The sequence below is a fragment of the Colletes latitarsis genome, chromosome 3, assembly GCF_051014445.1.
Source record: "Colletes latitarsis isolate SP2378_abdomen chromosome 3, iyColLati1, whole genome shotgun sequence".
NCBI classification, from domain to species: domain Eukaryota; kingdom Metazoa; phylum Arthropoda; class Insecta; order Hymenoptera; family Colletidae; genus Colletes; species Colletes latitarsis.
The window spans coordinates 37,438,128-37,463,242 of NC_135136.1; the positions used below are offsets into that span (position 1 = coordinate 37,438,128).

General features: G+C 32.9%; 6 protein-coding genes across 11 annotated transcripts; 3 read left to right on the forward strand and 3 right to left on the reverse strand.

The window, feature by feature from the left end:
* Positions 1-242: 242 nt before the first annotated feature.
* On the reverse strand, positions 243-3,284 carry LOC143340576 (uncharacterized). Its single transcript, XM_076762723.1, has 8 exons — positions 3,159-3,284; positions 2,635-3,067; positions 2,401-2,541; positions 1,532-2,196; positions 1,106-1,472; positions 709-874; positions 467-575; positions 243-319 (listed from the first exon to the last, which is right to left on the reverse strand). Exons 1-8 carry the CDS (start codon positions 3,253-3,255, stop codon positions 243-245), a joined length of 2,055 nt encoding a protein of 684 aa, XP_076618838.1. The 5' UTR covers positions 3,256-3,284.
* Positions 3,285-7,441: 4,157 nt separating this feature from the next.
* LOC143352082 (transmembrane protein 115) lies at positions 7,442-11,487 on the forward strand. The gene is made up of 4 exons (XM_076784318.1): positions 7,442-7,942; positions 8,066-8,321; positions 8,396-8,572; positions 8,760-11,487. The coding sequence occupies exons 1-4, from the start codon at positions 7,492-7,494 to the stop codon at positions 8,962-8,964; spliced, it is 1,089 nt and encodes a 362-aa protein (XP_076640433.1). The 5' UTR covers positions 7,442-7,491; the 3' UTR covers positions 8,965-11,487.
* Positions 11,488-11,608: 121 nt separating this feature from the next.
* On the reverse strand, positions 11,609-14,360 carry Hakai (E3 ubiquitin-protein ligase Hakai). Its single transcript, XM_076784317.1, has 5 exons — positions 13,959-14,360; positions 13,419-13,522; positions 12,867-13,178; positions 12,592-12,780; positions 11,609-12,516 (listed from the first exon to the last, which is right to left on the reverse strand). The coding sequence occupies exons 2-5, from the start codon at positions 13,518-13,520 to the stop codon at positions 11,839-11,841; spliced, it is 1,281 nt and encodes a 426-aa protein (XP_076640432.1). The 5' UTR covers positions 13,521-13,522; positions 13,959-14,360; the 3' UTR covers positions 11,609-11,838.
* Positions 14,349-21,785, forward strand: Ctl1 (choline transporter-like protein 1). 4 transcript variants are annotated; one of them, XM_076784314.1, is made up of 13 exons: positions 14,349-14,607; positions 14,781-14,926; positions 15,016-15,407; positions 15,501-15,590; positions 15,989-16,128; positions 16,222-16,408; positions 16,485-16,616; positions 16,677-16,821; positions 16,908-17,048; positions 17,129-17,288; positions 17,487-17,708; positions 17,781-17,933; positions 21,657-21,785. In XM_076784314.1, exons 1-12 carry the CDS (start codon positions 14,494-14,496, stop codon positions 17,931-17,933), a joined length of 2,022 nt encoding a protein of 673 aa, XP_076640429.1. In that variant the 5' UTR covers positions 14,349-14,493; the 3' UTR covers positions 21,657-21,785. The 4 variants fall into 4 exon arrangements, with proteins under 4 accessions (XP_076640429.1, XP_076640428.1, XP_076640430.1 ...); XM_076784313.1 differs by having other exon boundaries at positions 21,606-21,720; XM_076784315.1 differs by lacking the exon at positions 21,657-21,785 and adding an exon at positions 21,382-21,463.
* Positions 19,613-21,387, reverse strand: LOC143352083 (ribosome biogenesis protein BRX1 homolog). Its single transcript, XM_076784319.1, has 4 exons — positions 21,026-21,387; positions 20,554-20,830; positions 20,109-20,464; positions 19,613-20,020 (listed from the first exon to the last, which is right to left on the reverse strand). Exons 1-4 carry the CDS (start codon positions 21,131-21,133, stop codon positions 19,730-19,732), a joined length of 1,032 nt encoding a protein of 343 aa, XP_076640434.1. The 5' UTR covers positions 21,134-21,387; the 3' UTR covers positions 19,613-19,729.
* Positions 21,673-23,545, forward strand: LOC143352084 (prenylcysteine oxidase 1-like). 3 transcript variants are annotated; one of them, XM_076784320.1, is made up of 6 exons: positions 21,673-21,812; positions 21,923-21,970; positions 22,201-22,455; positions 22,522-22,645; positions 22,708-23,060; positions 23,139-23,545. In XM_076784320.1, the coding sequence occupies exons 2-6, from the start codon at positions 21,932-21,934 to the stop codon at positions 23,397-23,399; spliced, it is 1,032 nt and encodes a 343-aa protein (XP_076640435.1). In that variant the 5' UTR covers positions 21,673-21,812; positions 21,923-21,931; the 3' UTR covers positions 23,400-23,545. The 3 variants fall into 3 exon arrangements, with proteins under 3 accessions (XP_076640435.1, XP_076640436.1, XP_076640437.1); XM_076784322.1 differs by lacking the exon at positions 21,673-21,812 and adding an exon at positions 22,035-22,064 and having other exon boundaries at positions 21,955-21,970; XM_076784321.1 differs by lacking the exon at positions 21,673-21,812 and having other exon boundaries at positions 21,924-22,064.
* Positions 23,546-25,115: the final 1,570 nt, after the last annotated feature.

The following is a 25,115-nucleotide window of genomic DNA, read 5'->3' on the forward strand; positions in this document are numbered from 1 at the left end:
CCGAAACTAGTAGACTAAAATATGACGCTTTTCGTATAATGTTTCTCAGACTAAGCTTTAATATATGTATTATAAAAATAGCTTTCTATAAACTACTAAACAAAAAGTGTCACTTATAAATTGAAATGAAAGCGTTCAAGAAAATAACATCACAAACAGATGCGAAAATCTGTGTTACAATTTAAGATACTGCATCTAAATCAGTTTGCTTTTGTCAAACATCTAACGGTGGTTTCGTAGCTTCACATGGGGGTTTGCAATGTGCCTGGTCCTACGCCATAACCATATCCTTGTGGTCCAAAATTTCGAACATAACATTCTAAATAGCCAAAGAAAGGAACGGAAATAAAGTCGATGCACAAAATCTTACCTTAAAACTGTCTTGCTCAATGATAATTGTTAATATGCGATGTACAGAGATTTTCAAAATTAAAGATAGTAACTTGTAAATTTCATACACACTAACGTTTACAGTAAATTTCTCCACAATTTTCTTGATAACTTAACGGCTCCAAGGGTTTCCTACAGCAATAGCAGCTGAAGCATATATTGTGATACGGTATCCCGGACACGAGCTTGTAAAAATTCAAATAAACATCAGCAATATAGGACAGCAGTTAACGTTACAATATCTACGCAATAATTATAACCAATAAACAACATTTAGCTGAAGACAGTACTTTAAATTAAAAACTACAATAAAATTACCTGCATCTCAGCTTGGTACACTTTTCGTCCGCAACGCTGGCAATCGAGACCTCCACCGAGGCATTCGCAACCGACCTTCGGTCTACAACATCCTTCGTCGATAAGTTCCGCTCTGTCGGCACTGCATCTTCTGATTCGGCTCATCCGGCACACCGGACTCTTCGATCTGCGCACACAAATGAAAATCAGTCTCAATTCCTAATATCCGTTTGAGAGTGTTATTCTTGAGAGCCGATATCGAAAAGAAGAGCTCTTTCATGCTGGAAATTGCCTCGTCAAGAGACGTCCAAACGAATCATCTAATGTCCTGCTGCTGCTTTTAAACCATGCACATTTGAAGCATAGTAAAATTCTCAATTGGTCACTAAGCATAAAACAACCAGAGAGATTTTCTTACCGGCAGCAGCAAACGCTACCGCCACTTGGACAGGAAGATCCACATTTTTTGCTGCAACAGCATGACGGTTGCGGGGGGCACGGTCGCGGCGGGGAACATGGCGAACACGGTCGGCAAGGAGGTATCATGCAAGACTTTGCGGGCAGACACGTTTGCCCGGGCTTTCCACAGCCACCGCGACATCCGCTTCCGCAACATCCGCCGCCGCCGCAGGCCTGAGGTTCTCTCGTGCACGATGGACGACATCTAATAATAGTTTTCTTACAAATCGGCCGTTCGTTCGCCGCTGGGCAGCAACTGCGTTTTTCGCTGCACGGCGACGAACAGGTCGAACAGGTTGCAATGATGCGGCACGATTCCGGTTCTCCTTAAGAACAAAAATAGTTTGTTACTCTTTGTTCATATTTCTTCCTAGATATTTCTTACTTTTTGCACAGTGAATGCAAGGACTTTCTACCACTTTGACTATTCCACACGCGACTTTAGGACGACACGGTCCACATGGCCCACACGATCCACCGCATCCTCCCCTCAGACGATCGTTATCGTCAAGCCCGTTCGACGAACTGGAGCCATCGTCTTTCTCGTTCATTGTTTTGTGCCCGCGCGACTCTACGTTGTCTTGTCCACAGTTCTTCTCGATGTCATTGCATTTGTTTAGCGTTTCTTCGCCGTCGTCGCAACACTCGAACACGCTTTTTTCAAAATGCATTCCGCCAGTATCTTCTGTTTCTTTTACATTAACATTTTCGTATCCGCCGTCGTTTTTACCAGCCGGATCGTCCGCTTGCCAAGTATCGTATGAATCATTGTATTCCTCGTTACTGTCCTTATTGCAACAGGGCCTATGACGAACATCCTGCATTTTCGTGATACAATTCTGGTCGTTTCCGCGCGTATCCCCGAGGACGACGTCGCAGAACGAGACTCGTCGTCGGGAAGGCAACGGACTGCGAGGCGGCGGTACCGGCGGATACGCAAATTTTCGTCTTGACGGAATAGTGACGTTATTGGCACTAGATTCGCACACGGGATCGTATTTTTTAATTTTACTATTCCAGTCGGTAATCGTCGCTCGAGTTTTGTCTGTGCTGGAAATATCTACGCTAAGAAAACTTTATGTCTGTACTGGAAATTTTTGTACGAGAAAACCTACGTTGCCCTCCATTTATTGCTAAGAACCGGATCGAAATGATAATCTTTACGCGTAAGCAAGAGAGTTAAAATTGTAAAGGGGACTTGGGGTACGAGACTATGTAATAATTATAATATATTATTCGAAAAATGTTTCGTACCTTAGCGGAGAATTTGTACTGACGATTTCATTATTACTAAACGGTGACTTTAACTCAGTCTGATCGGATTCTCGTTGCTGTAGTTCGAATTGACAATCTTTCGCAATAATGTTATTCTTCTGCAACTCCGAAGGCAGTGTACTGTTCAAATAAGAGTATCGTTAACAAGACATTCGCTATTTAAGTCGACGTATAAACACTATAATGAGGATCGTGTCTAGAATAGATTTGAACCTGCGAAACTTAGAATGTTGTCGATTGTACCATGTAGTTACTGCGGAAGGACTAGGTGGAGGATCACAAACTGTTGTCATCGAATTGGTAGGACCTAGATTTGCACACTCGTTTTCTAAGAAATACTTTTTCTCTTCATCAAGACAATTGTTTGTTTCTTCAACTTCGCTACCTCCGCCCCGAAGTCTACACGCGTCGGTTTGACAATATTGTTTTTTGTTTAAAGACGCGTTACCGATTGAACTTTCTACGCCGCAACAATAATAGTTCAATGAACCCCGAGTTGAAAGCTCTACGGTTGTAGGCGAGTGAGGTATTGTTTTGATTTCATGATTTACGGTTGACAGAGATAGACGAACGTAACAATTCTTGCAAAATAATTCACCAAGATTTGTTACCACACTGCAGCTATTGAGTAATTTTCGACAGTTACCTACGGAGCATTAAAAATTCCTGAATTGCTTCCTTGTTCCGTTGATACAAAACAAAATGGTATTTAACTCATATCAATTTACAGTACTTACAACACGAGAAGCAAAATGTGTGCCAAACTTTTCCAAGAGCCAATTTTTCTTCTGCGAAGTAAACCTCGCGATTACAGCGCGGACAAACTCCAGGCATTTATCGATCAACGCTATTTACTTTTGAAAGTATTTGACAATGCATGCCACAAGAATTTGAATTTGAATTAATAAATGCAATTTGTATGATAATCAAATGTTCTTTGTAAATAAAATTTTATCGGTCATCCGTTTCAAATATCTCCTAGCATCCGTATATGTTCACAATATAATCACATAATTAACAATCAATTTTTCGCATCGTTAAACTTTCAAATATTCAATAGTTTTGATAATTTCACTTTAAGAAAGACATTCGTTAATGCCTCTAACAATTTATGTCAATTCGCCAAAAAAAAGGTTGAAAATGTCGAACGTCAATAACTGATCGACGCAAAACGAAACAAAACACGACTTCTTACGTGTGTGAAAAGATAAATTCAAGATTTTAGCTGCAGCCAACCGCCTTCAGTAATTCTAACCACAGACGAGGTATACGAGTAGACCTTTCACCTTATGGACTTTCGTGGCCCAATCTGACTGCCATACCGACCTGAAAATTCGGAGGTGATTTTAGCGTCCTCGTCTCGTGGATGGCGGTCAGTTGAGAAACTATTCACTGAATTAGTATTGATAGGCAAACAGCTGTAGTGTTTGCATAAATACATGTGAGTTGACTATGAAAGGAATTGAAATTCATTTCTGAATCTGTTGGTAACGTTGTGAATGACACGAAAATGGAAATGGGGTTTCGAGACCCCATAAAAATGAGCCGAAAAAATACATTGGGTGAAAGATCTACTCGTATACCTCGTCTTTGACAATACTCTAGAAAAATAATCTAGCGAAGAAGCACTATATTTATGATGACCTATGCAAAGCAGATCGCAGCCGATTTACTAATATTATTTAGTTTTTAATTAATAATTGCATTACCCAGCTAAGAGTATTACGATTATTAATTAAACCGATTCCCAACCAACCTCCATTAATAAAGATCTTCTGTGGCCAACGATCGTTGGTCAAAGAAGAAACAAACGAAAGTGCAACAGAGAGTTGAAAGAGTTTTCAAACGAATTTGTCTTCAAATAAAAATAACCTGCCTAACATAATGTCTAACCAAACACCTAACTATAAATCTAAATTCGTTTATTATATCAAGAAACATTTCTAAATTCGCAGCCATTAGCTCGGTGTCACCCACGATAGAAAAGTTATTCTTCGTGGGTGACACCGATTACCAGGTCTCACCACGTGGAGGTTGCTGCGAGTGGAGACCCGAAGGGAGATAGATGGAATCCAAGTTCCATCGATCTCCCTTTTACATCCTTAGAAACTAGATTAGTCATGCCAAGTAATTATTTTGTTTAAAAAGGGATGAAGCTAAATTGTTGGAGACGCGACGCGACGCGATGCTAAACCGTGCAGCAGATCTTCGGATCGAATCAACACTACCCTTGGTAGATTGATTTCTATTTCTAGAAATCGATCTATCATTGGCAGGCGACTAGATCTTTCGGACAAACTGGACGGTCGATCACATGTTTCGTTCGACGAAACAGTGGTGATCGAAGCAAGAAACGAGATAACGAGTCGAGAGAAGCTACTTGTTAAATAATTACTTGGCAACATTGGGAGACGCATACAATAGGGACTTAAAATTAACGTCGAAGCTCAAGTCTAGTCAAGTTGAAGCTAAAATTCGGACGTTAGAAGGAAACAAAGTTCCTTGGATGTTAGTTCTACCAAGCAATTATGTGATTAAAATGAGGGATGAAGCTAAATTGTGGGATACGCGACGCGACGCGACGCGACGCTGAACCGTGCATCGGATCCGAGGATCGAACCTACTGCCCTTGCTAACTCGATCTCAACAAGAAAACAGATAACTGCAACCCCGAATCGAGGTCTCCATTTCTCCAACGCAACCCGCCGGGAGCCCGAAGGACCCGACTTAGGCTGTCTGACAAAGAGAGAGTACCTGAGACAGGGTCGACTTCCGCTGGAAGGTATGCGTTTCCGCAGAATACGGAAACTCCACACCTTCCAGCGAAGTGCCGTTTTCCCTCAATCAAGCTTACCAAGGGAAGGCGATTAGATCTTTCGGACCAGATACACGGCCGATCACATGTTTCAATCGATGAAACAGCGGTGACCGAAGCTAGCAACGAGGGAACGAGAAAACGAGAAGCTACTTATTGAATAATTGCTTGGTAAAACGCGAAAATATGTACAATAAAGAAATCTTCGACGTTAATTTTAAGATTCGCGACGAAGCTTAAATCTAATCGACTTAGAATTAAATGTCCCTCGGCGGTTGTGGTGTTTTCCATCGATGTCCCTGCGAATAATCTGAAACTAAAATTGATATACATATTAGTGACATACGAAAGGAAATTTAATAAACACCATGCAAACTAGACAAAGCGATGGAATAATTTGTCGTGCTGATGTATCGAAGAGTGAGAATCTATAAGATTCTCGATGTTAGACCTACCTAAGAAAATGTACAAAATTTACATGATAGAAACAAAGTATTCTACCTATACTTGCGTAACGAGAGATAACAATTCATGGAATAATGTCGAAGTAAAATAGCAAACGATTAAAAAAATTATCTGAAGAACCATACCAACGAAGACGAACAGAAACAAAGATTGAACAGAATTGAAAATCCAACGATGAAATCGAAGAGTGAACATATCCAAGAATTAAACAAAATATCTCAGCGAAATAGAACAAGAATAAAAATCTTATTCTAATTATTGACATCAAAATTCATAAAACAATATGGAAACAAAAATGGTATATGATTCGACACAACCATGCCAATTCAAAAAATAAGACAGTAGTAGAAATAGAGGAAGAAAACATAGTAATCAGATGAAACCGGACAGTCAAACATTGAATTATCACCAAACAAATAAAATAAACTGGTCAATTCTGTAATAATAACATAAACAAGTAAAGTGAACTTACTACTTGTTGAGCATTAGTTACCATTACCAAGGAAGCACCAAAGGTCCAGCTGTAACATAAGAAACGATTCGTAATTTAGCAAAAGCGATGAACAGTTCCATAACGTTCAATTGGTATCAAACGACAAAATAGAAGTGGGGAGAGCAATTTTAAATAGTTCTTACCAGTGGTCATCACGGTCCGGCACTGGTCAGTAGTGGTCAGTAAGTGGTCAGTAGTCGGATCTGCACTGGTCAGCACTGGTCAGTAGTGGTCAGTTCTGGTCAGCTCTGGTCAGTCCTGGTCAGCTCTGGTCAGTCCTGGTCACTCCTGGTCCCCAGTGGTCAGCGCTCCACGAATGGCCTGACTTCGGCCCGCGAGACCCGAGTCCCCTGGATGCTCCAGGGGTACTGAAGAATTTGTCCAGCGGTAGTCTTCGAGAGGGGAAGTCGAAGAGTGGGGAGACAGTGTCAACGTGGAGAGTTAAGAACCGCTTGGTCTAGAGAACAATACTATTTCGATTGGTCCCATCTCTTGACCATTTCTGGATCTTCACTGGACTGCTGACCTTGATGTCCACCTCACTGGGGACCACCAGTGACCATAAGCTAGTGATCATCGACCGATTAAAACCATTACGAAGATTAAAGCCTTCTTACGAGGATCCCCTTACAATTTGATGCATGATCTTTTTAACATTTTGTTCCACTTTGGAAGAGTGTATCTCATGTTATAAGACACTCGTGGTACAGCAATAGCGTTCATCCCACTAACGATAGGTCTATTCTTTACCTCGTTTATGTGTAATAGGTATACATGGGTATACATATACACATGCGAGTTGACTATGGGGAAGCGATTAAAATTCATTTCTAAATCTGTTGGTAATGTTGCAAGTGACAGGAAAATGGTAATGGGGTTCTAGAGCACCAGAAAAATGGGTCGAAAAAATACATTGGGTGAAAGGTCTACTCGTATACCTCGTCTGTGATTCTAACTAAACTGATAAATATCTTAAAATAAAAATCAATTTATTTAGAAGCATTGGCCATTTAAATCACATAACTGATTATACAAGTTATTAAATTACTTAAACAATTTCGGTGTAATAATCGATATTGTAACAAATAAATTGACGATCCATTATATGAAATTAACTCTACTTGTATCGTAAAAATATACATTTCTTGGATTTACCAACCAGTAAAGTCATAATTCGCACCATTCTAGCAAACCCATGAAGGGAGTTCATATGAATCTGATAAACTTGTAGCAAACGTCAAGTCGCATCGCAAGTGGCACTTTGATTCAAAGAGGTTAAGGGGGCTGCTCGTTAGAAATGGCAGCAATAAAAGGCCTGGGTAGAAATATTCCCTATCTGAGGCAACAATTCGCTGCCCTCTTAGGAAACACCAGTACCAGTGTAAAATTCATATGCATTGTAGTCCTGTTTTCCTATTGCCTTTCCTTTTCTTCGGAAGCGGTACGTCTTTTGAGCGTGACACCAGGTTACTTACTGCCTCCAGCCTTTTGGATTTGGACAGGATTTACCTTCTGCTTCCTCGAGATACATTTCTGGGAAGTATGCGTGGACATAGTCACAGTAGGGCTTTGCGGTAAATTAATCGAACCTCTTTGGGGCGCGATGGAAATGATGACTTTCTTCGCGATTGTTAATTTTGGCGTCGCCGTGCTGTCAGCCTTATTTTATTTGTTTCTCTATATGTGTACCAATGATCCAGATTTGTTATTCGATATACACATCCATGGATTGACTGGATACATTGCTGGTATGTTTCTACAAATGATTATTTCTATTAACAGCTATTCATTGTTATTACATGCCTGTTATGCATATTTCAACTAAATAGACAGATGTATGAGCAGCAATTATTTGATGTATTCCTTTATAGGTGTTGCAGTAGCTGTAAAACAAATAATGCCAGATCATATTTTAGTTAAAACACCGATAGGAAAGTTTACAAATAGAAACATACCATTAATGGTTTGGGTTTTGGGAGTTTTGTTGTGGCTTTTTGGGTTATTGGAAGGTACTAATCCAACAATGTTTCTCAGTGGTTTATTAATATCATGGATATACCTCAGATTTTATCAGAAACATAATAATGGCACGCGTGGTGACATGGCAGATAATTTTACATTTGCAAGGTATATTATATCCTAATAATCTTTTGATCAGTTAAAATTGATATTTGTTCTTGTAGTAATAAGTTTAATTACAGTTTTTTTCCAAATGTGTTACAACCACCAATAGCAGTTGTGAGTAATACAATTCATGGTTTCTTTGTACGTATTGGAATTTGTAGAAAAGTAGTTAGAAGATTTGATATGTCCAATGCACCTCCTGGTTTGATTATAAACCTTCCTGGTATTGACCCACATGACAGTGAAAGAAGAAGGTTTGTTCTCTATTCAAATAACATTTTATTAAAAAGTTATATACAGTACTGAATAAATGTATTTGGATAAATGCATATGAAATCATATATTTGTTTGGTACTATATGTAGCATAATAAAATCAGAAATGCTTAAAATTTGGAAATTAATTTTTAGATAATAATATATGTAATGTAATTAATTTTCAGGCAAATAGCATTAAAAGCCTTAAGTGAGAGATTAAGTAAGGATCATGCAAAACCATGGCAACAAGAACGTGCTAAAAAACATTCTCCAGTTCCACCTGCAGTTTCAATTCCAATTCCTGAATCTACTACACCTAAACCACTTGCATCCCCTCTTATTCCACAAGTTAGTGTAACCATACATAATCATGCATCTACTAATACGTGATTACATCGAACAGACTGATTTCAAGAAGTATATGTATAAATATATTAAGAAACTTCTCAAGAAATTGTACTATAAACCATATTAATAATACGGCTGTATTCGATAAAATCTTCCTGGAGGAGAAAAAAACGTAAGAAATTATACATGAGATTTTCAGAATTGCACAATTTTTAGTTAAAATTATGAAATGAACAAATTACACCGAAAAAGCACTCGCCTGTTAATTATTGCTGGATAAATCCAAAGAACAAAATATAATACTCAAGCGGTGCCTTGGTATTCATAGCTTTTAATCAGTTATTATGTCCATCCTTGAAAATCGGTCCTTAAAAACTTAAATACTGAGTTGGTTTGTTCTTTGGTATTATCAAAAAATATTAAACATATTGGTGAAATGCATGTTCGATGTAATTACGCGTTGTCTCGTATACATATATTTTGAAAAATTACACATTTCTTACAAGTTTGGAAATAAATTATATAAATAAATTTTCAATCCGTTACTCATGGTGTAACGTTACTTTGGTATATTTGTATTATACACAGTTATTTTTTAAATAATTTCTGAAATCTATCTCTATTGGTTATAATACCATATTAACAATGGTACAATCTTTAGAAGATTCTTGAGCAAAACAAATGTGACGAAATTGATCTTTCTAACTTGTGATTCTATTTTCCAACAAAATCGTTGTCTTTGCGATTAAAAATTATGAACTATATTTACGTAATTGGGTATTGTCGATAAGTGATAAATAATTTAAATGCTTTTAATAGAAACCCTCATAGTCCGGTAATGCTGTATAATTGCGGCATAGTTTCATTTTTAATTTCAGTGATAACTGGAAGGTAAACATACGTTGTTAATAATAATTAAACAATAGTTTGTCTTCCAGTGTAATACTACAAAATAATTTTATTAAAAAAAAAGGATTACTAATTATCTAATGTTTGAGGGAATATTTTATACCATTGGGATTGCAATTATACATTCTGTACAGTGTAAAACATTAATATGTAATACATACACACGTTGAAATCAGATGATCGTAAAACACAAATATTTTCAACTCACTTCAAAGTCATGACTTCAATCCATCAACTTGTATATTATAAGAAAACAATTTCACAAGATGTAAGTCATGTCATTCTTTATTTTTCTATATTTACACAACTATTTTTTTAATGCCATCAATATTTTTTTTTCTTTTTTTTTCAAAATTTATTTACTTACAAATAATTAACTGTAAGTAATTTCTTTCAGTTTGCTTTTAGCAATAGTTCTATCTGTTTCTGTACCTAAGTATGCAATACACATAAATTCAAATCCATTCCTCAAAATTTGAACCAAGTTTTCTTTATATTACTAGGTACATTCAAAGCCTGTTTCATTATTCCTTCAGTTTTGTTTAACATAATACATAAATTATCAATATAGATTTAATTGCTTTTCAATTACAGGTATTTAATTAGTATGACACATTCATTGTGTATTTAGATTAAAGTTCATTCATAATGAATCATTTTTTTTTTACTTAAAGCAATGCAATAATTATTAATTTGCTGTGCCACAAATATGTATTGCAACCTTTTCTTTTGCCATGTATTAATATTTTCAAACAATTGTTAAACATTGATCACTATATTTTAAACATATTGTTTAAAAAAAGAGTATATATATATATAAAGGTGGATGGAAGTAGTTCATATAAATGTATAGCAATGTGGATAATTGATATATCAATAGGTTGTAAATACAATGAGTGATGTAAAATGTGAAGGGAACAAGACACTATAATGATGCAGTGATTGTAGGCATATTGACATGTGTGAGATGATGGAGTAAAATTAAAACTATTTTTACGTATGACATGGAAATATTCTTTGGGAATGTATGTTATTCGTATTTTGGCCTTCCACTTAAATAAAACTTATATAAAAAATTTTAAGTACTTTTATTATAAGATTTTTAGTCAATTAATATTTATTATTATAAATACGACTAGTGCTGAAAAGCGAAAGGCCAGAATTAAGCGTGCGAATAAATAAATACATTGATTTCACTGAGTATATTTTAAGAATCTAATGTAATAATTACACATTATATATATGTATATGTACATGTTATATATAATGAGTTTTGTACATACGTTAAAATCGTTACAATCTGTACAATATTAAATTCTACCGAAAAATTTATATTCCCTATTTTCCTATACCGCATATGGAACAAAGTTACGAATACTAACATTTAATATGCAATAGAGAGTAGAAATACTTATTTGAGATATTGATATTCTATTGATAATTTAATTTATATAATTATAACTTTTTAATAATCTGTTAATTGTACATAAGTAATAAGTATAAAACATTTTCATATTAATTAAAGAAAAGTTATTTAATTTTGTTTTACAAACCCTATCTAAGATTGTGGTCGTAGTAAAGGGAACTTTCCAGTCAGCGCTGTCAGTCCTAATTGGCACACAAATGCCGCTTATCGGTAACCAACGTCTTCAACGAGTCGATTGAGGACCATGGTACCGACTCGCACTGGCCGAGGCAAATTTGCGCCGATGAGAAATCCACCTCCGCTATACCATAGCCTTAGAGATTATACACATAAGAGTGGAAAATAAATAAATTTATCTATAGAATTAAAACGATTTTATTGCTATAATATTGTATAAGTTTAGCTATTTAATGTTGCATATATAGTCATTGAAAAGTATAAAATATTATATAATTAATTTTTCCTAATAGTGAGCAGCACGTTTATAGAAACAGTATATATAACCATTTCTAATTGCTGCATATCATCCACAACAGTTTTATCACAATGTATACAAGTCTGTTATGGTAAAGGTACTTCCTTTACCTATAAAACTGTTGTTGGTGTTGCGACCATTGAGTCTGTGGTGGTGGAGCCTGTTGTTGAGGTGGTGGGCCATATGATGGGTCTTGTATATATCCTGATGGAGATGGCCTTATGGAAGTCGGTGTTGAAGATACATACTGTTGTTGTTGTGGTGGTGGTGGTGGCACATAAGATACTTGAGCGGGATGCTGCGGCTGCGAATAGTACTGTTGCGTCTGTGAAACTGGTGGTGGCACATTATATCCTCCATAATTAACTTGCGGAGGTGGAGGAGGATAATAATGGTGACTTTGTTGTGTATGCATATCGTGCGTTGTTAGGGCTGTATCTTGTATGGGTACAGTTATCAGATTTGTTCTTAACGGAGCGTTGTTTGGCGGTGGAGGTGCAGAACTTTGGGTGTAATTCTGCATTGATATTAGTGACTGTGGCCTATGCTGTTGTCGGTGTTCCACCGGTGATTGATTAACCATTGAATTCACTCTAGGATCATTTCCCATTATTGGCTGTACCATGTGTGATTGCACTGATTTTATGCGAGTATTTTGCATAGCAACTGACGAAACTTTTGTTAACTCTATTTCTGACTTAGTATGTACGTATTGTGGAGGATCAACTTGCATTCCTTGAACTTGTTGCGGCGGAGCTGATATATGCCGGTGATTTATATGAGCCTGTATACAAACCATATAATATATTCATGCAATCAATTTAATTACTAAAATCTAAAATGGACTAATTGAAATTACCTGTAAATCTCTTTGACTAAGATATGTTCTTCTGCAACCAGCATTTCCATACCTAGTTCCTCCATGTGTACACATGAACACAGTACCTAAACCAGTTTGTTCTACTCTTGAGACTTTCTCCATACAGCGAGGACAAACCTTATCTTCTCTCTTGGCACAAGATAAGCAAAATACATGTTTGCAAGGTATCTAAAATAGCAACATTCAATATTTGTGAATAATAAATAAAGGCTATAGAATGGTAATACACTTGATATAATGGTGACATTTCTCACCATACGTCCATAAATGAGGATTGGTTTCAAACACTTGTCACAACAATGTATCATGGGATTTAACACTTTCTCTCCAATAAGATTAACTCTGTGATCCCATCTTAAACGGAGCATTGGTTCAGGAGGTCCTCTATTAATAGTTGTAAATGTTGGAGCTTCCAACTGTGATATATCAGCCTCCAAATCAAACTGCTGCTCCAAAGGAGGCTGTTGAGTTGGTGGAGCTTCATGTTCTTCCAACTCTGCTCCAACTGCTTCTGCTGGAGCTTCTTCAGCTTGTTGTGGAGTATCTTCTTCGTCACTTTCAATAATCTATTTCAAATACATGCATATTTCTTCTCTATTTAACAAATTCTTCAAACAGCTAGATTATAAATACTAAATTACAAAACCAATTAAAAACTTAAACTTTTAAATACAATAAGTCTCCAAGTTATGTGGATTCATAGATACATGGAATAACAATAAATAAAAGCTTATTTAAATTACATAAAAAGTTCAAGAACAAATTAATCATGTAAGTCAAGGATTTACTGTCTTAAAAAAATTTACCTTTACTTGTTTCTTAGATCTACCTCTAGCACGACCTCGTGTTCTGCCACGTGCTCTACCACGGGTTCTGCCTCTCATTCTTTTACTACCATCTTCCTCCATCACTAAAATTAATTTTCATTATCTGGCACACTAAATTCAATGCTTGATATTTGTTATATGCGAATTATAGTTCTTCTAAACATAAAATAAAATATATTCTAAACATAAAACAGATGAAACAAAAGGAAAATATAAAAGATCATTGTAAATGTCCAAAGAAATTACATATGCAATTAGATATTAACAAAAAATATTTTCAACAGCAAAAATACCATATAACAGGTTAATATAATTAAATTATTACTAAACATATTAAGTTCATGTATCAAATAAATGAAGTAAATTCCATTCCCAATGTTTCATGCTTAAAGTTATACTTGAAGCATTAACATATAGGTTACACTTCTAATTCTTTGAAGTATAACTTCAAATCTAAGATCATATTTATAATAAAAACATTTATTGAAATAAAGTATGTGCGAATGACAAGGTACTCACGCTTCAACAACAATTAAAAGAGAAACTTTTCACTATTGTGCAGTCCAATGTTTCACGCTAAACCTCGTCATTTCATATAAATGAATGAAGAAATAATCTGTTGCTACAACCTTCATTGTAGTAACTAGGAACCGTGCAATGTATATGCAGTAGATGGTAGTGTGCCTTATGTGTTCCCTTGGAAACGACTTTATGCCATGCGAATTGCAGGAGCGTATATATATAATTCTACGCCTTGTAATTTCTCTATTTATTACTATGTATGGTTCAATAATAAATATTATAAACTTGTAATACGAATGTTAATGTTAATGAGTTCAATATGAAATTTGGCGCTCTTTTAATGTTACAGAAAATAATGTAAAGAGATAAAAATGAAAAGATGGATTAAATCCTTGTGTACAGTTGATACACAATCGCAGATAACTTCAAGGTGATTCAACGGAGGGAGTAACTCTAAAATCGAAGAGAATTCATTAGTTTTTATACACAATATTTAGGTGCCTTATTCTGATTGTAACGAAAGTTTTTAAAAATGTCGTGTTGTTCAGGAGACGATGATGAGGAACAACGACCTGATCCAACACGTGTCCGAGGAAGCACAGATATTTTCTGGCTTTGTTGTTTCATAGCATTTTGGTTTCTTATGGTAGGTGAATTTTATTACATGAGTTTTACATCATTAAAAAACCAATACTATAAGGAATCAAAACTTGTATACATTCTGGTGAAATATTTATCATTAAAAACTCTATTGCTATATTATTAAAAATAATAAATACATTTCATTACTTATTAAAAATCACTTTGTTTTCTTTCTAGATCTTAATTGCAGCTTTTGCTCTTGTTTATGGCAATCCTTTAAGACTTATAAATGGGTATGATAGTTTTGGAAATACTTGTGGTATGAAAAATAATCCAAAATTTGGTAGCATGGAACTTTCTGGACAAGACACTAGCAATAAACCGTTAGTGTCAATATTAAAATTTTTTTTGTATTCCCATTATTTAATTAATATGTTTCTAAGAAAATTCAAAAACTTTTCATCAATTTTAGGTACCTATTCTTTTTGGATATATACAATGTTACTCAGTCTTTGAAAATTTGTGTAAAAAAATGTCCAGATAGAACTATGACAACAATGAATGACATATGTAGATTTTATGAAGAAACAGGATCACAACTTTGTCATGATAAACCCAGAAATGATTTCAGTGCCTGCAGTAATGGGAACAGAAAAAATAAAACAGGCTCTTGTCCTGAACTACCAGTATACAACAGTATACCAGTTCTTAATCGTTGTGTTCCAAAAGCTATTAAGGATGTAGGAGAAACTATAATTGCAAATTTATATGGCCTAATTAATTCATGGGATATTATTGAACAGATTTTAGGAGATTTATACAAAACTTGGAAAGAGATTTTGGCTTTATCATTTTTAGCTTTTGGTATGATTTATTATCTTATCACTACAGTATTTTCTAAATAGAACTTTCTGGGATGAAATTAAAGGAAAAATCTATGTACACTCTTTTTTTCAGTTTTATCTCTTTTTATGATTGCCATATTTCATTTATTGGCAAGCATTGTAACATGGATTGTAATGGTTCTTGTCAGTATTGCAACTATAGGTAAGTTATTTAAACAACATGCATAATAGGTGAAAAACACATTACTTCTATGTATAATTCGTGCATTCTATAACAATTTATACTATAAATTATCTTACTTATTCAGGCAAAATTGAAAGAAGAAATTATAACAACTGTCCCATAAATTTGCAAGACAGAAAAACCCTTTTGAAATATAAATATTCTGATAAAAGTTGCAACATTTATATTGCACTAATGTATTACCAAGTATAAACTAAGAGTATTTTTCCCTAGATATAATACAATTCATGGCATTGGTTAAAATACTACCTTAGGTTAATAACTTAAAGTTATGACTTTATTATAAATATTGTATTTTATACAAAAATGTTAAATCATATTTTAGCAACAAATAATTTACATAATGAATTTCACAGCTGGTACAGTGTTATTATGGTGGACATACATTGACATTAAAAGAACTTTAGATAAAACCAACCCAAATCAACTTCTTGAGGAATCTGTCAGAAATGAAAGGGCATTTTTAGCTTTTTCTATTGTTGCAACAATAATAACTGTATGTTACTGTTGATATACAAAAAAAAGTTTAATTGCTAACTATTATTTATTTTATCCATCAAATTATTTAAGAGTCGTTTATACATTTTAGGTCATTTTATTACTCCTTTTGAGTATATTGCGGAAACGTATTGGATTTATGACAGCATTGTTTAAAGAAAGTGCAAAGTGTTTAGCAGAATTACCAGGTTTATTTTTTCAACCTTTACTCACGTTTGCTGCTCTAATATTATTTTTTGCCTTTTGGGTGACTGTAATTCTTTGTCTTGCAACAGCTAGTAAGTGCTTCAATTTTTTTATGTAATTCAAAAATATAAATAGTAAACATTTTTTTTATATGAATAATGATTACAGATTATCCAGGAACGAAATCTGTGCAAATGTATAAAAACCATATATTTGATCCTTTAAACTTGAATTTGCTTGGAGAGAAAAGTTCATTTGTAGAAGAGAAGAAATTTGATTTTTCACTGGATTCATTTAAAAGTAATACTTAATACTTTTATTTCTAATTTAATAAGCATTACTATTTCTAAAGTATTTCAGCTTTCACCCTGGTGGAGTATGTTGATTCAACTTGGGTGAAATATATGTGGTGGGTGTATATCATAGGATTAATATGGACTTCTGAATTCATTATTGCTTGTCAAGACATGGTAATATCAGGAGCTGTCGCTCATTGGTATTTTAGGTAATAGTATACAAATAGTTCTCTTTTTTTTTTTTTAATATGTTAGTATTTAGTATTTGTATCATATATTATATTTATTATTTTAGAGGAAAAAATGCTAGTGCATCTCCAGTATGCTCTGCTATGGGAAATTTAGTTAGTTACCACTTAGGTTCTGTAGCTTGTGGTTCGTTCTTAATAACCCTTTTTAAGTTACCTCGTTTGATTTTGACATATCTACACGCTAAGTATGTTTATAACTAACGAACATACGTATTTAATAGTTAAATTTTTTTTTATGTAGTTTATAATTTATATTTTTCCATAGATTTGAAAGAAATAAGGAAACTTCTCCATGTGCTCAATGTGGTTTAAAATGTTGCATATGCTGCTTCTACTGTTTAGAAAAATTTATTCGATATATGAATCATAATGCATACACTGTTGTTGCCATTGAAGGAACACATTTTTGTAATGCAGCTAGAATTGTATGTTATATTTTATAGCTAAATATTAACCTTCATCCATTATAAATATTTAAGGGGGAATAACACATTTAGAAATGAAAAATGCTGATATTAGAGAATTTTTTCTGGCAATACAGAATATCTAATTGGTATTCCCTCTTAAACAAATGAATATATTATTAGATGAAGAAGTGAAAACGACGTCCATTATATTTTCAGGCATTCACAACACTTGTTAGCAATGCTTTACAAATAGCAGTGATTAATGGAGTGGGAGATTTTATTCTATTCTTGGGTAAATGTTTTGTCACAGCAGCTACTGGAAGTATTGGATTACTATTTATGAAACAAGATCCTAGGTTACACTTCTACGCAGCTCCGATTTTTGTTATTTGTGTTTTTGCATTTTTTATTGCTCACAGCATTATTTCTCTTTACGAGGTAAATTACATAAATTTTTTACTGAACTACATTATATATATTATACATTTATCATTTAATATTTAATTGCAGACTGTGATAGATACGCTTTTTCTTTGCATTTGCGAAGACAAGAATTTAAATGGTGAGAATGGAAAATGGCGTCAATCGGCACTAGCACAAATTGGATCTAATAGTAATACAAATGGACAACAGTCGCACGAATTAACACCGATGAATACATAAGTATAATATTAAATCATTGATTTCTTTTCCGATGCTTTTACACGTTTTACACTCTTTTATAAACATATTTTATTATAGCATTTAGTTGTGTTTATAAATTTGAAGGTTAGAACTTTTTTATCATTTTGATGCAACTTTAAATTGTACATATAGTCATTCATACTCATTATACATATGTAGGATTAGAATTGTAAAATCTATCCCTTTATTTAAAAGTACAAGATACACACAAGAAAATAATTCCGTGAGCGAAATAGAGAAAACCGAAATCGTAATCGTGATCGTGATCGGGTCGTAACCGTAACTCGTAATCGTTCGTTTCCTACACATATTTATGTTAAGTTTTTATTCCACAGTAATGATTATGAGTGCTTTGCATTTAAATTGCAAGATAGGTGTACTTATCAATTTACTCCTATGCTGTCAATTAATTTTCTAATTCATGTAAAGATTACTGCCAAGTATTCAAACTTTCAATTTTTAACATAGAGTGATAACAATAGCAAGGAATCAATAATCTATTTAGTGGATAATTCACCATCGAATAAAAAAACAGTAATAATTTCAATTGTATATAGATTCCTATTAATTAACTTCAATTTTTAAAGAACATATAATAGTAATTATTACATTGTAATACACTTATATGATTTAATATATTTTTCTAAGTTTTTTTAACTTATTAAAAAATATTAATTCGACAATATAAGTAATAGAATAAATTAGAATTATTTTATTTTACGTACGATTAAATATTGCACAATATTCAAAAATTTTACATTGACATAAAATAATTTTGTTACATTAATTTTTTATTGAACTATTCCTTAAAAAGAGAATATAACTTATAGGAAATCATTAAATATTATCACAAAAAATATGTACAAAGGGAAAATTTTAGTTATGTATTTTTTAATGTTTTTAAATGCATATATTTTTGTAAACAAATATTAACAGAAGAAGTACTTTACTATTTTCCCCCAAATGGAGAACATATTTTTTCCTTTATAATATTTTTATCAGTATTTATATTTATAGTATAAGAGTTTCATAACACAATTTTATATGCAATTAAATGTACTAATATGTAGCTTTTCTGTTAAATGCACAAGATGTTCATGAATGCCAGAAAATGTGGTGCAGATTTCAAGTAGGTACCTACATACATAAAATGTTTATCTGAATTTTGTTTCAATTAAAAATAAGTATTTATACACTTTCTAAGTATACCAGGATCACTGTCATTTTTATTGCTAGATATTTTTGAAGTAATATCAAGGATAAATATAAGGTTAATCATGAATTTAATATTTTTAACATTTTCACAATGATTTGTGATTACTAACACTCAGGCTTTTGCATCATAATGTACAAAATATATTAGAGTAGTTTATCAAATGTGCTTTGACATAATTAAATCAAGTACAAGTATGTGCCAGCATAATTAATAATGCTTTCAACAGTTATTTACACTATACTATATTGACACAGAATATTATGTAAGATTATACTATTGAATTTATTTATGATTTTAAGGCATACATATTATACCTTCATAGATAAAAGTTGTGCAATATTAAACTACTTTTATACATATTATATACTTACTTCTTGTATTGTACAACATTTATGAGTATTGTATGCAATATGAATTGCTTACATAGTATCACGTGCTTTGTTTTAATTAATTAAGGATATTAAATTGTATGAATAATAAAAATTAAAACTGTATTATTGTTTGATGAAATACAAATTTTATTAACATTATAACATAATACAAATTCTCCTACATGTAATTATTTCATCAATTTTTTGTTTTTCTGTTTAGAATTAGCTTGTCTTGCCTTTTTTCCTGGATATTTTTGGACATCTTTTTTTACTTTCTTTTTTTCACTTTTATTAATCGGTATTTGTTTAGACTCGTGTTTTTGCAATTCTATTGCTTTTTCTAATGGGTCACCTTTAAATATCTCGTCCATAGGATTTAATGAATATGATTCTTTTGGCTTATTAATTTCTTGTAATACTTTTTGTTCTACCTTATTTATGTATTTACCAACAGCTTTTTTATTTATGGATTGTCGAAACTACAATTTAAAAAAAAATATTGTTTTTGTTTTGCTTAATCTTAACATATATTAATAACATTAAAGTAAAAATTTAATTGGTTTATACCTTAGAAGGTGAAATATATGTGGGATTATTCCAAAGTACCTCTCCACCAAAACTTTCAGCAAATATTTTTACTGGATTTAATACAAATCTTGGCCCAATTTCAGCTAAACCACCATCTTCAGTCAAAATTTGGAAATTCCTAAACCATATTCTATTGTCTAATACACTGAATGTATATACATGGTCAAAAAATGGTTGACTTTTTGGATGATGATTGGGCAAACCAAATATTTGAACAAACAACTCTTTCAAAAGACTATAATGTGGCTTTGTGTTAAAATTATCATCAAATGACAACAAAGGACGAGATCCCTTTAGACAATTTCCAGTCATTTTTAATTCTCCCATTGTATAGACTACAATAGAAAAACCATAAATTGACTTATGTAACTAACTAATAATTTATGAAACTAAATAATTAACAGACAAAGAACATAATACATACTATTCTCAACAAGAAATTTTACACTTGGTCCTGTAGGAACATTAGAAAGCCACATGTACAAATCCCTTTTTCTTCTGCCTTCAAACAATATTGTTTTGTTACAATTTTTCATTTCACACATTTCATTAATGACTTGGAAGTTTTTAGTACGTTCCATTTTAGATTCTGGACGATGATGAGGCATAAGATTTTTTATGTCATCCATAAGATGACGTTGAATGTAACTAATTCCTCTAGTTGCAAAAACTAGAACTCGTTGTTTATTAATCCATTTTACCTAAATAATTACAAAACTTAATCAAAGATAGGTATTATTAAATTACTAACATTAACCCTTTGAAAAGTACAGCCAGGATAAATCATGCTAGATAACATACAGTGAAAACATGCAATCAAACATAAATATGCAATAAAACTTTGAGTTAATACTTCATAAACATTTTTTGGTTAAAACAAAGTAAAATTATTAAACCTTTTTTAATGGGGGTTCGTCTGACATTCTTTTCGCTGGCAAAACTTCTGGTAAATTTTCTTTATCAACATCTTCTGTCCTTTTACGTTTAAATTCTTTTTTCGTCATATTTAAATTGCTATAAACGCGCAAACATTACAAGAGCAAAGTTAACCGTAGAAATATGTCACACGTGTTTTATACCATAAAATAAACAATACTATGTACCTAAATTCACACTATACTTAAATCGATGTATTTAAAATGGAACGTAAGAAAGCAATAAAACTTTTGTTACAATTTTCGTAATATATATTACACCTTATTTTATTTCATAAAATACGTGGCAAAATTTGTGTGGTTAATACGCAATACAGAAGAGATAATAACAGTCAGTATTCGAAAGGAGGTTGTAATGAGCAAACATAAAACATGAATAACCGTATAATATTTTTATTTATGTTAATCCTCAAGAGGGGAATTTGTTTTGAAAATTGTAAACCAAATATAGGTAAATAGGAAATTTTATTTACTGATATTTATGATTAACGATGTGATTGCGATTAGTGATTCTTAATTTCTATGTTCGATTATTTTCTAGCAATTATTGGCGGTGGTATCGGCGGTGCATCAAGTTCGCATTTTCTTTCAGAATTATTTAAAAATAATCTTAATATCCATTTGTATGAAGCAAAAACTATTGGTGGACGTCTAGCTACAATACAAATTGATGATAATGAATTTGAAGCTGGTGGTTCTATCATACATCCGGAAAATAAATACATGCAACAATTTGTTAAATTACTTGGTACCTCAATTTATATATTTTTACAGTTACAATCTTATAAGCATTTAAACGATAATTTTATATTAATTGTTTTTCTCTTTATCTTCAATTATCTTTGTTTGTTGATTTAGGTTTAGAACATGCACCAACTAATGATCAAAAAGCAGGCATTTGGAATGGTAATGAATTTGTATTTGAAGAAAGTAATTGGAGCATTATATCATTAGCTAAATTATTTTATAGATATGGCATTCAACCATTTACTCTCAATAGGTATTTTACATTACTTTTTAATCAATTATTAAAAACATGTTACTAATAGGTATTACAATAATAGCTGATTTCATTTATTTCAAACAGATATATAAATTCCATAGTAAATAGCTTTGCAAAAATATATGATTTACAGGATGCTGGAAAGTCTTTTGAAAATATCACTAGTTTTTTAACAGTAATGAATGCAGAGTTTCCAAAGTTATTACAAATATCTATCAAAGAACACCTTTTAAATTTGGGATATACAGAAAAATTAATCGATGAAATTGTTAAAGCTACATCTGTTGTGAATTATGGGCAGGATACCAATATTCATAGTTTTGTTGGTAGTGTATCTTTAGCTGGAGCAGGTTACAACTTGTGGTCTGTTAAAGGGGGAAATAAAAAGGTTGTTTTTGTTAATTGCACAAGATTGTATTCTCATGCAGTAATTAAGGATGTATTAATATTTTAGGTACCTGAACATTTAATATACAGAAATAAGAATGTAAATGTTGTGCCTTCGTGTGTTACAAAAATTATTAATTTGCCAACAGAAGATGGTAAAAATTTATACGAAGTGTATTATCATAATAAAGGTAAAATACATAATTATTTAATAATATCCTTATTACTCATTGAATAACGATGTTTATTTCAGATAGTACGACTATAATGAGTTCAATATATGATATTGTAATTATTGCAACTCCTCTTCATCATAATCAAGAATTTCCTATAATTTTCGAAGGGTTTCCGAACGTTGATGTTTTCTCCAATATAGGAAAATACCATCAAACTATGGTTACATTTATTAAAGCAGATTTAAAACCACATTATTTTGGTTTGATTGAAGAAATAGACAGTATTCTAAGTTGTGAACCAAATAAAACAATAATTAGTTCCGTGGGCAGATTGAATTCTGTAGAGGGTGGAATGAAGCATAGTAAAGTTTGGAAAATCTTCAGCAATACACAATTAAAACCAGAAATTATAAATGAAATGTTCTCAAATGTACGATATATAATATATATAATACTAACGAGGTATATAACATTTGAAGAAATGTAAAACCTGTATAATTTTTTTCAGATCAATAATGCGAAGAATATCACTTGGGAGGCATATCCTGAATATTCAACAGCAGTTCACGAGGCGAAATTTAAATTGCATAGTGCGCTTTATCATGTGAATGCCATTGAATGGGCTGCTAGTGCAATGGAAATGAGTGCAATAAGTGGAAGAAATGTTGCAATTTTAGCACATAAAGAATTTTCTCAAAAATGTTATTGCAAGTTTAATGAAAATATGCAAACTGATGTGCCTGAAAATACACCATCTGTTGAATTGTAGCAACACAAGGCGGCCGCAAACCATTTATTATATGTAAAATTTTAACTAATAAAAATAATAAAACTATTTTGGTGATTATTAATTGTTTAAGTAAAGAGAATTCAATCAAATTAAGTTTATATGTAATCTCTGTAACGCTACTTGAATGTAAGAATAATAAATAACTTTTAATATAACCAGACTATATTTTATAATTAATTATAACCACATTTTTCATGTAATTAATAAGTTATAAACGATCACTGGAAACAATTAAATATTGCGCTAAAAAGTGACAAAATATAGTATCGCCATCTAATGTCAGGGATTCATACTATCCGGGGTACAGATCCCCTCTCGCCCCCCACGATTTGGTGCAATCGTATAGTATCGCCATCTAAGAACAGGTTTCGAACTAAAAATTTCGTGCCAGGATCACAGAATGTGTAAGGAGGTATCCGGAGTACAGCTACCCCCACTCCTCCTACTCCTCATACACACTACCTTTATTATTCATTAATAACTCATTACCTGGGATTACAATATGAATTGTGAGTATCGAAGAATATAGTACAGACCCTTGGCAACATTCAAGGATAGTTTTTAGAACCGTGCCATGCCTCGTTAAATAGTTATTAACAAATATCGGAAGTCGGAACATTTACGCCTGTATCACTGCCTGCTTTAATCGATGAATTATCAAGTTTTCAGCAATAGCAGACATATTTTGGCTATTAGAGAATCAAGTAGACATCCCTGGCAACATTCAAGGACCGATTTTGTTACGCTCCATGCCCTAATTAATTAGTTATTAGCGATAGATGCCTATGGTGTCGCATTAAAAGGTTCAAAACAGCGGGCCGACTTCGGATATTCGTTAATAACTATTTAATGAGGCATAGCACGGTTGCAACAGGTATCCTTGAATCTTGCCAAGGGTTTATACTATATTCTTAAACTCTAAAAGCTCATGATTTAATCCCAGGAAAGGCGTAATTAGTAAATTAAGGAGTAATGAGTTCGTTACAAGTCGAGAGACACATAGTACGTTGTTTTCGCCACTGGTGGCGCCACAGTAGAAATAACCGCTTCAATGAATCACTGCTCGTTAATTTATTAATTACGCCTTTCCTGGGATTAAATCATGAACTTTTAGAGTTTAAGAATATAGTATAAACCCTTGGTAAGATTCTAGGATACCTGTTGCAACCGTGCCATGCCTCATTAAATAGTTATTAATGAATATCGGAAGTCGGCCCACTGTTTTCAACCTTTTAACGCGACACCTTAGGGATCTATCGCTAATAACTAATTAATTAGAGCAAGGAACGTAGCAAAATCGGTCCTTGAATGTTGCCAAGGATGTCTACTTGGGTCTCTAATAGCCAAAATATGTCTACTACTGCTGAAAAGTTGATAATTCATCGATTAAAGCAGGCAGTGATACAGGCGTAAATGTTCCGACTTCCGATATTTGTTAATAACTATTTAACGAGGCATGGCACGGTTCTAAAAACTATCCTTGAATGTTGCCAAGGGTCTGTACTATATTCTTCGATACTCAAAATTCATATTGTAATCCCAGGTAATGAGTTATTAATGAATAATCAAGGTAGTGTGTATGAGGAGTAGGAGGAGTGGGGGTAGCTGTACTCCGGATACCTCCTTACACATTCTGTGATCCTGGCACGAAATTTTTAGTTCGAAACCTGTTCTTAGATGGCGATACTATACGAT

Coding starts and splice junctions, on each gene's coding strand:
- LOC143340576 (XM_076762723.1), bottom strand. CDS start 3,255: ATGCCTGGAGTTTGTCCGCGCTGTAATCGCGAGGTTTACTTCGCAGAA. Junction 2,197..2,400: donor AGTACAAATTCTCCGCTAAG/GTACGAAACATT, acceptor AGATATTTCCAG/CACAGACAAAACTCGAGCGA. Junction 576..708: donor TGTACCAAGCTGAGATGCAG/GTAATTTTATTG, acceptor AATTTTTACAAG/CTCGTGTCCGGGATACCGTA.
- LOC143352082 (XM_076784318.1), top strand. CDS start 7,492: ATGGCAGCAATAAAAGGCCTGGGTAGAAATATTCCCTATCTGAGGCAA. Junction 7,943..8,065: donor ATTGACTGGATACATTGCTG/GTATGTTTCTAC, acceptor ATTCCTTTATAG/GTGTTGCAGTAGCTGTAAAA. Junction 8,322..8,395: donor GATAATTTTACATTTGCAAG/GTATATTATATC, acceptor GTTTAATTACAG/TTTTTTTCCAAATGTGTTAC.
- Hakai (XM_076784317.1), bottom strand. CDS start 13,520: ATGGAGGAAGATGGTAGTAAAAGAATGAGAGGCAGAACCCGTGGTAGA. Junction 13,179..13,418: donor GATCTAAGAAACAAGTAAAG/GTAAATTTTTTT, acceptor TATTTGAAATAG/ATTATTGAAAGTGACGAAGA. Junction 12,517..12,591: donor TTAGTCAAAGAGATTTACAG/GTAATTTCAATT, acceptor GTTTGTATACAG/GCTCATATAAATCACCGGCA.
- Ctl1 (XM_076784314.1), top strand. CDS start 14,494: ATGTCGTGTTGTTCAGGAGACGATGATGAGGAACAACGACCTGATCCA. Junction 17,049..17,128: donor TTGACATATCTACACGCTAA/GTATGTTTATAA, acceptor ATTTTTCCATAG/ATTTGAAAGAAATAAGGAAA. Junction 17,289..17,486: donor TTTGTAATGCAGCTAGAATT/GTATGTTATATT, acceptor TTATATTTTCAG/GCATTCACAACACTTGTTAG.
- LOC143352083 (XM_076784319.1), bottom strand. CDS start 21,133: ATGACGAAAAAAGAATTTAAACGTAAAAGGACAGAAGATGTTGATAAA. Junction 20,831..21,025: donor ACGAACCCCCATTAAAAAAG/GTTTAATAATTT, acceptor GTAATTATTTAG/GTAAAATGGATTAATAAACA. Junction 20,021..20,108: donor CATATATTTCACCTTCTAAG/GTATAAACCAAT, acceptor TTTAAATTGTAG/TTTCGACAATCCATAAATAA.
- LOC143352084 (XM_076784320.1), top strand. CDS start 21,932: ATGCACCAACTAATGATCAAAAAGCAGGCATTTGGAATG. Junction 22,456..22,521: donor TTAAAGGGGGAAATAAAAAG/GTTGTTTTTGTT, acceptor TTAATATTTTAG/GTACCTGAACATTTAATATA. Junction 23,061..23,138: donor TAAATGAAATGTTCTCAAAT/GTACGATATATA, acceptor AATTTTTTTCAG/ATCAATAATGCGAAGAATAT.